Raw genomic sequence first — 15,243 nt, forward strand, 5'->3', positions numbered from 1 at the left:
AACTTTTTGGATGTCCCTCCCTCCATGTCTCTCTCAGCCAATCACAGCGCATTTAGCTGTTACCAGTATCAGCTAAACGTGCTGGGATTGGCTGAGAGAGACCTGGAGGGAGGGAAGGGAATCGCTATGGAATCGGTAAGGGAAGGGCTCTTCCGAGGACCTTAGTGCATCTGCCCCTATGCTCTGAAGTGTGTTTATCCTGTTTGGCTAGAGGATGGTACATATTTATGCTTAAAGCTGTTACAGAGGACCGACTTCTCTTTCTTTACTTGGCACACAGATAATAGGAAGTGCCTGTAGTGATGTAACCAGTTTTTATTTGAAACTTCAATGTTCTGGGCTCTTATTGAACTGGAGTCTTCAAAATTACTCAGCAGATGCTGGCTGTTGCTTCAGTCTTAGCCTGGAAGATCACTTTGCTAAGGTTCTGTGAACAATTATATGTCCTGATCTTCCCAGGTACTGTTTAGATAGTATGTTTGATTGTTCTGCCTGTCTGGACTGATAAAGAATCCTGGTAGTTTGTATGTTGGGTCTGTGAGTGCTTTCTGGGAACTATGGGACCACTGGGAGTGTGTCCCCATTAACCTAGAAATCACGGGGGATAATTTGAGCACGGGAGACTTGCCCAGAGGCAGTTGTGATTCAGTTGGTGGGAGGAGGGTGTTAGTTCAGGTCCACCTGCAACTGCCGCTTGTGCTCTACACTGTGCTGGGGATAGACCCTCTAAGTGGCTGCAGGGTAACCCCAGGTGGGTGGCTAGGCATTTCGTGACAAAGAGTTTTTCTTTTGTTATTGTTGTAACTTTAAGTCCCAATCAGAGAAGGGACTGAAGGCTAAAAGCAGCAGTGGAACCAGAAGAGTGCCAACCACTCATGTGTCAGGGGATAATTCACTCACCTACAGCTGATCCTTAATCTGTGCACAAGGCAATCTTATAGCACTCAGGGGCCCAATGCAGAAAGCTACAGCCGTGTGCCAATGGCTAATTAAGTATCAGCACACATCTGTGGATGTGCTGGGATGTTATTTTGTGGATATCAGCCTTGCAAAACTTTCTTGCACCTGTGCAGATACAATTTTTTCTGCTTAGACCCATGCATATAAACGTCATTTCCCATTCTGTCTTATGAATTGCGGGTACTGTCAGTAAGTAAGAACAACGTGCTGGATGTCCAAAAGGATGGAAAGGTTGGTTAGAGCTTGCTTTGAAGAGCCATGCAGTTGGTGTTAACTATTTGATGTTGGCATATAGTAGGTGACCCTCTTGTTGAATCAGTAAGGTCAGATGCTGTCCTGGTGGGATTGGCTGGACTGAGAACAGTGCAAGCAGTCTGAGGAAACTAACTTGTCTTCGGCAATGTGTAATAAGGGATGAGTGTAGCAAGCTTTCTACAGCACTTTAGAAAGGAAAATGATTGGGGGAAGGGGGGGACATGTATAGAAGACCCTGATCCTATGGAATTGCAAACACCTCATAGAATAGTCTGTTGTGAGCTATATACAGGAAGCATAAGCTGCTTCTTTTTGTAATTTGTACTGCAGCAAAGATATCTATGTCTGGCATTACCCATGTCAAATATTTGTTGTGCTACTGAGCTATCAAGTGACCAGTCGTGGGGATAGAGACTATATCAGAGCAAGTCTGCTAGAAGATTTTGTTCCACAGGAAGATATATGGCCCCTAGAGAAAGTGTCAAGTTCCAGATTCTCGTTACTTCTCTGCAGAGATGATGGGATCCAGACCCATCCAGTTTGTTGATGTAGAGTATGGTGACTTGGTTTTGGTTCTGAGGAGGATGGTTTCATTGTATAGCTAATCTTTTAAAGCCTGAAAGGCCTGGAATATAGTGCAAATTTCTAACTGGTTGATATGGAATGAACGTTCCTGAGCTGTCTCATGACCTTGGTTACATATTTGTGGGACGTTAGCTCTCCAACTGGCTGTGGAAGCAATGGTTGTGAATATAATGCTGCAAGGAGGCATACGAAACAAACAACTGTCAGACAAGTTGACATTGCTCTGCCACCATTTTAGGGAGTCTCTGACCACCTGTGACAGAGACACTTTAATGGACATGTGTTGGTGACTGATTCCAGTGGAGCTTGAGGTGCTATTGAAGAAAGTGCATATGGAGCCTTGCGAATGAGATGATGTACTGTGGCAGTCATATAACCAAGTATCTGCATGATGTCACAAGCAGCTGGAAGAGTGGAGCGTTGCAGGTTCGAACACACTAGTAATATGGGGTTGACCTTGATTCATTGATGAAGAAACCGAGACTCTGAAGTACTGACTTAGTAACTTGGAGTATGTGGTTTGCATCTTGTGCCATCTGTCTTGACACCAGCCAATCTAGACAGCGGGAGACGATCCCTTTCTGCATAGGTAGCAAGCTGCTACTGCTTTGCATTTGGTTTATTTTTTTTTTATTAAAGACTTATGTCACATTCTTCTAGTGAATAGGTCGCTTTATATAGACTAAGATACCTCTAAAAATGAAAGGAGATCATTTCAGATAGGAAAGGACAACACTCAATCAAAGATACATCATTCACAGAAAAGTTAAGGCAGTGGCATAATCACACATGTCCTATACCCAGCTCTCCATATGCCTATTGAAACAGGTAAGTTTTCATGGAGGGCTGAAGCTTGCATAAGCTTGTTCTGAGCATACATTTAAAAGTAGAGAATTCTATAAAGCAGGTGTAATACAGAAGAATGCTCAGTACCTGGTAGACTCTAGGCGGTGGATGGTGAAGGAAAGACCAGGTGATAATCACTGTCACGGTCTCAGGGGCAAACTGTCATGGACACAGGGAAATGTGAGCCTTTGGGCTGCTGTTGATGAACGACCGCAGCAGGCAAACCCTCCAACCAGAACTGGACTAAAGCAGGACTGGGGCAGACTAGAAATGCTACAAGCACACAGAGGTGAAACAGACCAGAAGTGCACAGGGCACACGGGCTGCACTAAGACACAAAACCTGGACTGGAATAGGCAGGGAACACAGGGACAGAACTAAGTAAAGCCAGAACAGAATGCAATCAAATGGGCTGCAAGGCCAACCTGGAACAGATTCACACAGAGCTCTCTCATGCGGGCTGCGAGGCCGAACCGGAACCCAATCACAACAGCAGGAGGCAGAAGAGACTAGGCAGAGGACTAGGACTGAAGCTGAAGATAGGTAGGACTGGAACAAGCAGGACTGGAACTGAATCTGAAGGCAGACAGGAATGAACCAAACAGGATTGGAACAAGCAGGACTGAAACTGAAGGCAGATGGGACTGGAACAAGCAGGATTGGAATAAGCAGGGCTGGAACTGAAGCTGAAGGCAAAGGGGAATAGAGCAAGCAAGGCAGACTAGGCAGAACACAAGGCTGGCCACATGGCCACACAAACAAACAACAGAACTAAAGCTGAAGGCTGACCCCTGCACACAAACAGATAAGAGAAAGCTAGGCAGAACTCAAGGCTGACCTACACAGCCACACAAACAAACAACAGAACTAAAGCAGAAGGCTGACCCTAGCACACAAACAAATAGATAAGAACTGAAGCAGAAGTGCACACAGACACCCTTAACAAGAAATCAAGACAAAAGTGCCCACAGGCACACAGACTAGGAACAAGGAAGAAGTGCTTCACTGCACACGGACAAACCTGGAGACCTTTGGCTTTGCAAAGGCCAGAAACAGGAAACACACTGAACACCAGAGTGAGGCTTGGAACACACAGGAAGTGACAGTACTACAGAAAAATATAAGTTGCTTACCTGTAACGGTAGTTCTCCTTGGACAGATCATCTTGCAGCCACACAACAGAAGTGACTCTCCCCTGACGTCACAGTCCCGGAACTCTCACAAGCATTTTTTAAATAAAATAACTTAACAACGAATATGCTCGTGCTAGCCACGCTCCACTACACCCTATAAATACCAGGTGTCCCGTGCCCCTGACAGTTTCTTACAATAGCTATCGTCAACTGTAGGGAGGGTAGGGCGGGCTTGTGTGGCTGCAAGATGATCTGTCCAAGGAGAACTACCGTTACAGGTAAGCAACTTATATTTCTCCATGGACAGAATGCATCTTGCAGCCCCACAACAGAAGACTCCCAAGCTACACAGGTAGCAGTTTCATACATTAACAAATTGAAAATTGAAAAAACTTAGAACTGGTACCTGTGGAAGGAGGTGGAGGTAGTTGACGCTTCACACGCTGGAAGATAACACTGCCTGACCAAAAGTTGATTCGGCTGATGAGGCAGTGTCAATGCAGTAATGCTTTGCAAAAGTATGAGTCGTAGCCCAAGTTGCTGCTTTACAAATGTCCTGCAGTGGTGTCCTTTGTAAATGAGCCATAGTTGCAGCCATGGCTCTCAGATGGTGGGCCGTGACCCGTGGAACTTCGGTAGTCACTCCTGAATGAGAACAGTTGGCTAACTGATAGCATAAAGTAATGCATTTTGCAATCCACTGCGACAAGGTACCCTTGGTAACTGGTTTCGGAGGAGTAGACCTCAAAGATAGAAATAACTGAGAGGGTCGGTTTACAGATTTTGTTCGTGTCAGATAGATACGAAGAGCTCTCAAACAGTCTAATGTGTGCAACCGTTGATGTTCCTCTGTTCCATGTGGAGGAGGGTGAAAGGTTGGTAGCACAATCAGTTGATTCACATGAAACGAAGATACGATCTTAGGGAGAAACTTCGGGTGTGTGCGTAAAATTACTTTATCATGCAGTATTTGAGTGTATGGTGGGTAATGTACTAATGCCTGCACCTCCCCAATTCTACGTGCAGACGTAAGTGTAATTAGAAATAATGTCTTCCAAGTGAGGTACTTGATAGCCGTACTGTCTAGTGGTTCAAATGGCGATTTCATCAAGGCGTCCAACACCAAGTTAAGATCCCACGCTGGTGGTGGAGGACGAACTGGAGGGTACAAATGTATGATACCCTTAATGAACCGTTTCGATAAGGGATGTTGCATAAGTGTGCAACCGTCTACAGGGTCATGCAGAACTGACAGCGCTGCCAGGTGAAGTCTTACGGATGTGGCAGAGAGGCCAGTTTTTGCTAGATGGAGGAGATATTCTAAAACCCGTGGAATAGATACAGTTTCTGGGCGGAGACTGTACTTAAAGCACCATGCTGAAAATCTCCGCCATTTTGCGCCATAAGATTTCAGTGTCGAATCTTTCCTGGAAGCGAGCAGAACTTGAAGTATCTCCTGTGACAATATCATGGGCGACGTGGACCCAGCAACCATGCCGTCAGTTGAAGAGACGGTAGGTCCGGATGTAGAAGGGTTCCGTGATTCTGTGTGATTAAATCCGATTCCAGAGGTAAAAGGAGAGGTGGTTTCTGAAGCAGAGTTAGCAGCAAAGGAAACCATGCCTGTCGTGGCCAATGTGGCGCTATCAGAATGAGTGAAGCTGCCTCCATTTTTGCCTTTTGTAGGACCTTGGAGATAAGAGGAAAAGGAGGGAAGGCGTAAAAGAGGCTCTGCGTCCAAGGAATTTGAAACGCATCCTCCGCTACGCTGCTGTGACTGGGATACCTGGAGCAGAATTTGGGACACTTGTTGTTGTGTGGGGAGGCAAATAGATCGACCAGAGGATGTCCCCACCTGTTGAACAGGCCTTGCGTAACTGTGCTCTTTAGCGACCACTCGTGAGGCATAAGTTGCCTGCTGAGTGAATCTGCGATCGCATTCTGTATTCCTGGAATGTAAGTTGCTGTAATTGTGGATTCCCAAGTTAGAACCATGTTCCAGAGCCGCATGGCTTCCCTGCACAGTTGCCTGGAACCCATGCCCCCTTGTTTGTTGATGTAAAACATCGCCACCTGATTGTCCGTCCGAATCTGAATATGTTGCTTGTAAAGGTGCTGTCGAAACGCCTTGCAAGCTAACTTTACCGCTCTTAACTCCAGAAGGTTGATGCTGTACTTGGCTTCTGTTAAGGTCCAAAGTCCCTGCGTTTTGTAAGTTCCACAGTGTGCCCCCCAACCCTGTTTGGAAGCATCGGTTGTTATGTAACGGGTGGGCTGTCGTTGCCGAAACGGCATTCCCTGAAGCAGATTGGATGTGCAGGTCCACCACTGAAGAGAATCTTTCAGTGTGACTGGAAGTGGTATGACTACTGACAGCGGTTGATGTGCTTGAATCCAGTAAGTCTTCAAATGCCACTGTAGGTGCCGCATATGCAGCTTGGCTAGAAACACTACTGGTATGGATGCTGCCATATGCCCCAGTAGCACTAATACTGTGCGAACTGTGGTGCAGGTGCGGGACCTTAAATGAATGATGAGGGACCGGATGTGTTGAGCCCTGTCCAAAGGTAAGTAGGCGAGAGCCCGTGGCGTAGCTAGTACTGCCCCTATAAATTGAAGGGATTGTACTGGCTGAAGCTGGGACTTCTTGTAGTTGACTAGGAAACCCAGTTTTTGCAGCACCGAAATTGTGTCCTGAAGAGCCCGAACAGTCTCCTGGACTGACGGTGCAGAAATTAGCCAATCGTCCAAATATGGAAAAATTGCTATCCCTTTCTGTCGCAGGTATGAGACGATTGTGATGACGCATTTCGTGAACACCCTTGGAGATGAGGAAAGACCGAAGGGCAGGACTCGATATTGAAAATGGCGTGATTGTACCTTGAAACGTAGGTACCTTCTGTATGAGCGATGGATAGGAATGTGCAGATAGGCGTCTTGGAGATCCAGGGAAACCAACCAGGCCTTTTGCTCCAACAATGGAAGGATTATCTGCAGCGTTGTCATCCGAAATTTTTCGACTGTGATGTAAGAGTTGAGGGGACGTAAATCGAGGATCGCCCGAAGACCCCCTTGTCTCTTTGGAATGACGAACAGCCTGGAATAGAAACCTGTGTTGATTTGTGTGGCCTGCACCGCTTCTATTGCTCTGATTCGGAGAAGGCGGGCGATTTCTTCGTGGACCCATTGACGGTGAGATTGCGGAATGGGCGAGTTGACAATGTGGGAATGGGAAGGTGTGGTTAAAAAATTCAGTCGGTAACCCTGATAGACAGGACCCATTTGTCGGTCGTGATACGGGCCCATTGTGGGGCAAAATATTGAAGTCGGCCCCCCACTGGCCAATCCTGGCGTGCAGGGTCAAAAAGAAGGTTGATTTTTTGGGGCCCCAGTACTAATCTGTTTTGGGGGTCTTCGCTCTCGAGTGGGTTTATTATATTGTTGATACCGATTAGGTTTATTATTGTACTTGTAGTTTGACCCATACCTAGGCGCTGTGTAAGGTTTTCTATAAAAATACCTTCTCTTTGCCGAATTAAAGGAATTGTTCACCGAAGAACGGTGAGATGAGTATCTTGACTGATGAAGGTTGTTATCTTCTAGGGTTTCTAGTGTGGTGTAATCCTGTTTGATACTGTCAATGATGTCTTTGACCTTGTCACCAAAAAGGTTATCGCCTAAACAAGGTGCATCTGCCACTCTGTTGTGGACATCCTCACGGAGGCCCGAGGCCTTTAGCCAAGCCAACCGGCGAGTGGAGATGCCCACTGCCGCCCCCCTCACGGACGTGTCATAAGAGTCGTGTGCGGCACGAATGAGGTTTGTGGCACACTCGTCTAGATGTTGCAGAGACGGTGTTATCTGCGCCTGTAAGGGTGCTGGCATGGTCTCCACTATCTTTGACAGCGTTTCCAGGAGAGTAAACTGGTACTCTGAATAGTGGAAAATATGCATGCCAATACGAGCGTTCAGCATTGTATTTTGGTACATTCGCTTTCCTAATAAGTCCATTAGTTTCATGTCCTTATTGGGTGGAAAATTGGAGTGGTCTCTGGAACTTTTGTTCTTCTGCATTGCCGAACAGACCACAATGGACTGGTGCGACAGCTGTGGTTTTCCAAAGCCAAATCCATCTTGGACTCTATACTTGGTGTCCAGACTCTTTTTCGTAGGGGCGGCTGAAAAAGGTGTGGACCATATGACTTTGTGTTGCTCTGCTAAAACATCATGCAGAGGTAGAGCAATTATTTCCTTCGGAGCCTCCTTATAACGGAGTGTCTGTAACTTCTTGGTTCTAGGATCCGGTTGGGATGTGGATTGGATGCCTAATGCTAAGGCTAACCGATGTAGAAAATTTGGGTAAGAAATGTCTTCTGGTTGAGAAGTGCGGGATGGTTGCGTTGGGGATGGGTCAGACAGCAAGCCTGGTGTGTCCGCACCCAGCTCCGAGTGTGGGTCCGGAGAGGAGGGGTTAGAATGCATCATTGAATTGGGGGAAGAGGAGTCATACTCCGAAGCAAGCTCTGCCGCCATGGAAGCTGAGGTCGATACAGAGGATGTGCGCTTATGTGTAAACTGAGCCGCAACCTCCACAGCCGGGAGGGTAACTTGTGGCTGTTTGGGCTGATTTTGCTGCAGAAAGTTGTGGAGGAGATGAAGGAATTCACGGTTGCTGACAGATGGCTGAAAAGAGAGAGTTGTTTTGTGCCCCTCAAGTATGCCAGCTGCCGAGCCCTGTGGAGCGCTGGATTGGGGCAGTGTATCTATAGGCACTTGTGGAGAAAGACCAGGAAGTGCCTTTGAAATATTGCTAATCACCTCCGGAGATGCTGGTGCAGAAAACTGACTTGCAGATTTTAATGGTGCTGTGTCTGTTAATTCTTGAAAAACTGGTGCTGAAAACTGACAGGCAGATCCTAGCTGTGAAGGTGAGGAGCAAGAACGCTGCACAGAAGAGTGGGAGGAGTTATGCTGGTGACTGTACTGGGAATGGGTGGAGCCATGCTGAGAATGGGAGGAGCCATGACATCGGTGCCGATGGGAAGAGGCTGCGTGTCGACGAGAGGAGGAAGAACTCCGTCGATGCCTAGAGTGTCGGTGTCGATGAGAAGCAGAAGGGGAGGGGTCGGTGTGCACCCTCGGTTCCTTGTGCTTTCTGTGCCTTGGAGGGGAAATGCTACTGCTCGGGGACTCGGCACCGACAACTGTGGCAGTGATTTGTGGTGGCCGAGTCTCGGAGGTAAGGTGCTGCAGAAGCGGGGGGAGGGCTCTCTCTAGAGATTGTTCTCTGTCGGTGTGCTTTCGTTTTTGCTGTGCCTTCTTCCCCCGTGATAGGGAACTCGTGGGCTGCTGCAGCTCAGGTACTTCTCGTAATTTGAGCTCCCTGATCTTCCGTGTGCGGGGCAACATGCTGGCACAGGCTGCACAGTTGGAAGAGAGGTGTGCCCTGCCCAGACAGTGTAAACACCGGTCATGTGGATCGGTCGCAGACATTTTCCCTGTACAAACGCTACAGCGTTTGAAACCCTGCTTCTTTGGAGGCATAATAGGAAAACAGATCGCTGAAAAATCGAATTCGCGAAGTATTTTAAAACAAGAAACAAACAGAAGTAATTGGAAACGAGAGACAGAGTAAGAAACGGGACTGTCCGACGGCGGAAAAGAAAAAACTGTCAGGGGCACGGGACACCTGGTATTTATAGGGTGTAGTGGAGCGTGGCTAGCACGAGCATATTCGTTGTTAAGTTATTTTATTTAAAAAATGCTTGTGAGAGTTCCGGGACTGTGACGTCAGGGGAGAGTCACTTCTGTTGTGGGGCTGCAAGATGCATTCTGTCCATGGAGAAAGGCTTCAAACAAACAACACCAAAGTGAGGCTTGGAACACACAGGAAGTGGCAGCAGAGGCAACAATGCAAAGGAAACAGACTGAAGCTACCTCTGAAGCTGACCACCTGAAGAGAAAAGGTGAAAGTGAAAAGTGCAGTCACAACTACGGTCGTGACAATCATTAAGAATCCGTGTGGGTATGTAATCCTTTGCATAGCACACAGATCATTACATGAACAGCCACCACCTTATTTGAGCCATTTGACAGTCCCATACATGCTTAGGTCCTTACAGGATCATAGAAAGTCTTAATCACATTTCTCTAGGGCCCCCTGGGAAGCCACAAGGGAGAGAGCATTTTTATGGCTTGCATCTACTTTGGAATTGTTTACCTAAGGAACTTAGACCTCAAGTTAATTATAAGAAATTTAAGATTCATTTAAAAACTTATTTCTTTAAGTAAGCCTTTGATGTAACATATAATATAGACGGGACACAGGGACTTCCTGGGGACTTACTTTGAAACAGTTCATCATTGCTTATTTTGGGTGACTTCAATCTTCATGATGAAAGTCACTCTGACCCTAGAACCAATTGTTTTCTTACCTTTTTAAATGATCTCAACCTACTTCAGAATGTTTGTTTTCTAACACATGTGGCAGGCCACAACCTAGATTTCTTAATCTCCCATCATTCTTTTAGTCCTAATTGTCAGATATCTCTACTACCCCTCTGTCTTGGAGTGATCACTACCTTTTTACCTTTCACGTTGATGTATCACTCCTGCAATTACTAAACCTATTGGTTACTGGACTAGGCAATCCCCTTCTTAGCAACATAGATACCTGTGAATTAAAGGAAAGTTGGTAGTGTGGAGGGAAAAAAGTTGGTAGTGTGCAGAATTCTGTGCAGTGTGACTTTGCAGGCACAGCAGCACAGATACTCCCAACCAGAAAGTGACTCTATCTGTGTTGCTGTGCCTGCAAAGGCAGACTACACACAATTCTGCATGGGAAAGGCAGAATTCTGTGGTCTGAGGGAGAGGGGAATTCTGCACAAATTCTGCATTGTGCAGTAGTGCAGAATTCCCCCAGGATTAACTATAGCGCTACACACTCCTCTGCACTTGCACCACGTGCCAGAACCGGTGATGGGAGGCGGGACTGGTGGTTGGGAGGCGGGAAATACTGCTGGGCAGACTTGTAGGGTCTGTGCCCTAAAAAAGGCAGGTACAAATCAAGGTAAGGTATACACATATGAGTTTATCTTGTTGGGCAGACTGGATGGACCATGCAGGTCTTTTTCTGCCGTCATCTACTATGTTACCACAAATTTTGCTGGGGATGACAGTACAAGACGATGTTCATAAAATGACTGAAGTATTCTAGTAGATCTACATAATGTAATCATAGTAGCTTTATTGTTTTTAAATCCCCTCCCCACTATTTTTTGTTTTTTTGGGGGGGGGGAGATTACACTGCTTAGAAATTTAATTATATTTGTGGTATATCAAATAAACTAAACTTGAAATCAACAAGATAAAATCAGCACAAAAAGGACTGCCATCATCCTGTCAGAATTACAGTGAGAGGGAGACTCTGAAGCTCTCCTGCCTTGTTCTGAGCCTAATCCTGGAGAATCTGAAGCTGCCAGGTATTTAAGAGAGCATACAGTCACACAACTAAAAAGGATAAGCTCAAACAATGACCAATCTAGAGGACCCAAGAGCCAGCATGTTAACTGTTTTATCAGGATTTAATACCAATCTATGTGAGTCTAATCAAAAGGCCACTACATTCACGCAGGTTTAAAGGGCTTAAGTCTGGATTTTTCAGAGTAGTGTAGCAGACAAACAAAATTTAATCTGCATAATAATAGGCACTGACACCTAAGTCCTATACAAGAGCTAACAAAAGACTCAAGAAGACATTAAACAAAACAGGCAAAAAGGATGAGCCTCGGGACACTACAGCTAAGAACCTGAGAGATTGAATAGGCAGTGGGAGAAAAAAATTGGAAGCTACGATTGCTAGGTAAGAACCAAACCATGCCAGGACTTGGTCACTTAGATCAATATCTTACAATTGTAGTAACAGTGATTGATGATCTATTAGATCGAGGCAGAAAGGTCAAGTGAGATTGCTAAGGCTACTTGGCCAGTATCAAGAATATTATGGGCTTCAGTAAGGAAGGATGCAAGGATTGGTTTCTATACCATAACCAGGTCAGAAAGGAGAAACAGGGTGATATGATACAGACGTTCAAATATTTGAAAGGTATTAATCCGCAAACGAAACTTTTCTGGAGATGCGAAGGCGGTAGAACGAGAGGACATGAAATGAGATTGAAGGGGGGCAGAAAAATGTCAGGAAGTATTTTTTCACGGAGAGAGTAGTGGATGCTTGGAATGCCCTCCCGCGGGAGGTGGTGGAAATGAAAACGGTAACAGAATTCAAACATGCGTGGGATAAACATGAAGGAATCTTGTTCAGAAGGAATGGATCCTCAGGAGTTTAGCCGAGATTGGGTAGCAGAGCCGGTGGTGGGAGGCGGGGCTGGTGGTTGGGAGGCGGGGATAGTACTGGGCAGACTTATACGGTCTGTGCCAGAGCCGGTGGTGGGAGGCGGGGCTGGTGGTTGGGAGGCGGGGATAGTGCTGGGCAGACTTATATGGTCTGTGCCCTGAAGAGGACAGGTACAAATCAAAGTAGGGTATACACAAAAAGTAGCACATATGAGTTTATCTTGTTGGGCAGACTGGATGGACCGTGCAGGTCTTTTTCTGCCGTCATCTACTATGTTACTATGTAACTCAAGCTTGGGGTGTTTCAATTTTCTCAACAAAAGCAGTGAATATCCACGGAATGGAAGACAGTCCAAAGGGGAGAGCCTTGTATTAATAGTGGTTGTTCAAGAATGTGAACCATAGGAATTGCCAATGCTGCGGGTGTATGGGTATGCGAGTGTAAGCATCTTTGCAGTCCAAAGAAGCAAGCCAATCCTTGACACTGAGTTGAGGAATGATGGTGGTCAATAAGTTAATTGAACTTCTTGCGAACAAAATTGTTGAACTTCCTTAAGTCTAGAATGGGTTGGAGCCCCCCCACCCCCCCAAAAAAAAAAAAATTGGAAGGGATGAGAAAGAACTGGGTGTAGAACACAGAACCATGTTCTAGCAGAGAACCTTGCTCAATTACATGGACTCTTGTGAGAGATTCTAGTTCTGAGGTTAGAATATTGACATATTGTTATTCAGTACCTATGGGATACCATTTGTCTGTGGTGATTGAAAGTCATGCCTCTGAAAAACTGAAGCCTTCCACCTGCATGTGGATTGCCAAAACATGTGAGTATGTTTGGTCATTGCAGATCTATTAGTCGATTGCACAACCTTAACAGCATTGGAAGCAACAATCTGGTATTGCAGCACTGGGTGTGTATAAGGTTGAAAATGGGGTATCTGGTGCCTACCCATTGGCACAAAGTTTACAGAACTGCTTTTTAAGTGTGCACTTTTCAACTTACTTTTTTAAATTTTGACCTGAAAGTTCTCTCCTTCCTCTTTTGGCCTTTCAGCACAACTGGAACCAGGACTGGAATCTGATGCCATGAGCCTACATGGGGATTTTTTTATTCCATCTTGGTTCACCTAGCCCAGTCATGCAGCAATGGCCCTTGGTTGAGGGCCCTGCACCAAAGCTTCTTTCAGAGCCCTGCAATCACAGGCCCTAAATCCAACTACTAGGTGTCACCATTGTACAATGACTGATTCTTTCTTCCCAATAGGAACATTCCTCAGTATTCCTCCACAGCATCCTAAGTCCTGACCAACCAGGAGATAGGAGACCTGGGTCAAAAATTGAATTTGGGTCCTTCTGCTGGCAGGCCTTTGTGTTTTTTCATTAGCCACACGCAGTCATTGTTACAATTCAAGAAACCATGAAAGAAAAAAATATATCATTAAGTCTTTGGTACCTTTAGCTTCCCCTCTCTCACCCATTGACTGAGCTGCAGAATACCAGCTTCATGTTTGTCTGCATACCACAGCACCAGAAATCTGTCCCTAGGATAGAAGACCATATTAAAAAAAAAAAGAGGGCTATCACACACATTGTTCCTAACCAAAAACAAGATTTTCTTTAATGTATTTCCACAGTGTTCTAGTTCTGAGGAGCTTTGCCTTATTTCTAAAAATGCATTATGTGTATGTAAACCTGTGGAATAAACAAAATAAAAAATGGAGCAGGCTTGCAATGTCAGTTCTTAGGCTATTGCAGTGTCACATCTGCAGTATCCTGCGCTAAGGGATAAAGGTAAGGTACAGAATACCGAGCATGGAAAGAGGAGGAAATGCACATAGACTATTTTAAAAGTCCTATGTAAGCAACCAGTTATGTCTAAACAGTACTCAGCTTTGATTCAAAATTCAGGCATGACATGCTATACTGGGTTAGACCAGTTTCCAGTCCAGGTCACTTGGAAGTACCCAGCAGATCCTCATAGGAAAAACCATTTCCTGTTGCTCATCCCCAGAAGTTAGCTAGCAATCCCCAAGTCTACTTGGTCTATACTTGTTAATGAACTTAAACTGTCCAAAACATTTTTTTTTAAAATTTCAACCATACTACTATCTCAGTACATAATAAATGATCACAGATAAAAACTAAAATGACCCATCCAGTCTGCTCAGCAAAGATTTGTTTTACTTCAAGTAGACATGCAAATGGTTTGGGTATTAAGATCTCTGGAATTGATTGGAATAAAAGTTTTTCTCTATTACAAGATGTGGACATCTTTTGCAGACTACAGTTTTCTCATCTTGGATTCCTTCTATGCATACGGTTTGCCATATGAAACCCAACATGTACTTCACCTTCCTGTGTCCCTCACCCCAATCTAGCCTTGGTCATATCCTCCAGAATCAAATTCCATAGCTTAATGGTTTTACAAATCACTCTAGGACATTTGTAAAAGAATATTAAAGCTTTCATAGGTGGTTATGAATGTAATATACAAAGATCTTTAATTATTTAGGTCTCGCCCTCTATTCTGAAAAAGCGGGAGCTGTGAAAACAATGATTTACAAGAACAAAGCTTTGGGCACAAAATCAAACATCCCCTGAGTTGGTCTGAATTTCTCCTTTGCAGTATGTTGAAAAATGTCACAGGCCAAATAGCATCATATATTTGAATTACATGGGCCAGGAGCTTTCTGGCATGGAAGCCATGGAGAGGTCCAACATTGACAGTTCAGTGTTAAAGCTGTTGCTTTATCAGAGGTAAATCACATAAGAACATAAGATGTGCCATTTTGTAAGCTATATGTTTGACTTTTGTGACTTAATGCTGACTATCAGATCAATTGTGTATGCTAGTATGTCCCCTGCTGAAGAAATTACAAGAAATCTTCCCAGCGCCATCACCAATTCTATATTATCTTTAATTTGTTCAAAGGTCACAACATCACTTACTCATATTATATCAAATTAAATTTTCATAATTTAAATTTTAGAATCAGTCAGCAGTGGCCATTCCCCAGATTACTCTTACTGGGGAAACCCCTGCACACCATCTCTCATCATCGGTCCTTTTTTTGTCTATATGTTGAAAACATTCACCTCTGTGCACATCAAACT

General features: G+C 45.0%; 1 protein-coding gene across 4 annotated transcripts in view; it reads right to left on the bottom strand.

The window, feature by feature from the left end:
* The window catches only part of PTGR2 (prostaglandin reductase 2), a 203,811-nt gene that overhangs the window by 31,101 nt on the left and 157,467 nt on the right, over positions 1-15,243 (bottom strand). For all 4 annotated transcript variants that reach the window (XM_030214985.1, XM_030214987.1, XM_030214984.1 and 1 more), the window contains one exon: positions 13,583-13,670. In XM_030214985.1, the coding sequence (XP_030070845.1) occupies positions 13,583-13,670 (88 nt within the window). The remainder of the gene's footprint in view (positions 1-13,582; positions 13,671-15,243) is intronic.

Source organism: Microcaecilia unicolor, chromosome 9 (genome assembly GCF_901765095.1).
Source record: "Microcaecilia unicolor chromosome 9, aMicUni1.1, whole genome shotgun sequence".
In the NCBI taxonomy this organism is placed as follows: domain Eukaryota; kingdom Metazoa; phylum Chordata; class Amphibia; order Gymnophiona; family Siphonopidae; genus Microcaecilia; species Microcaecilia unicolor.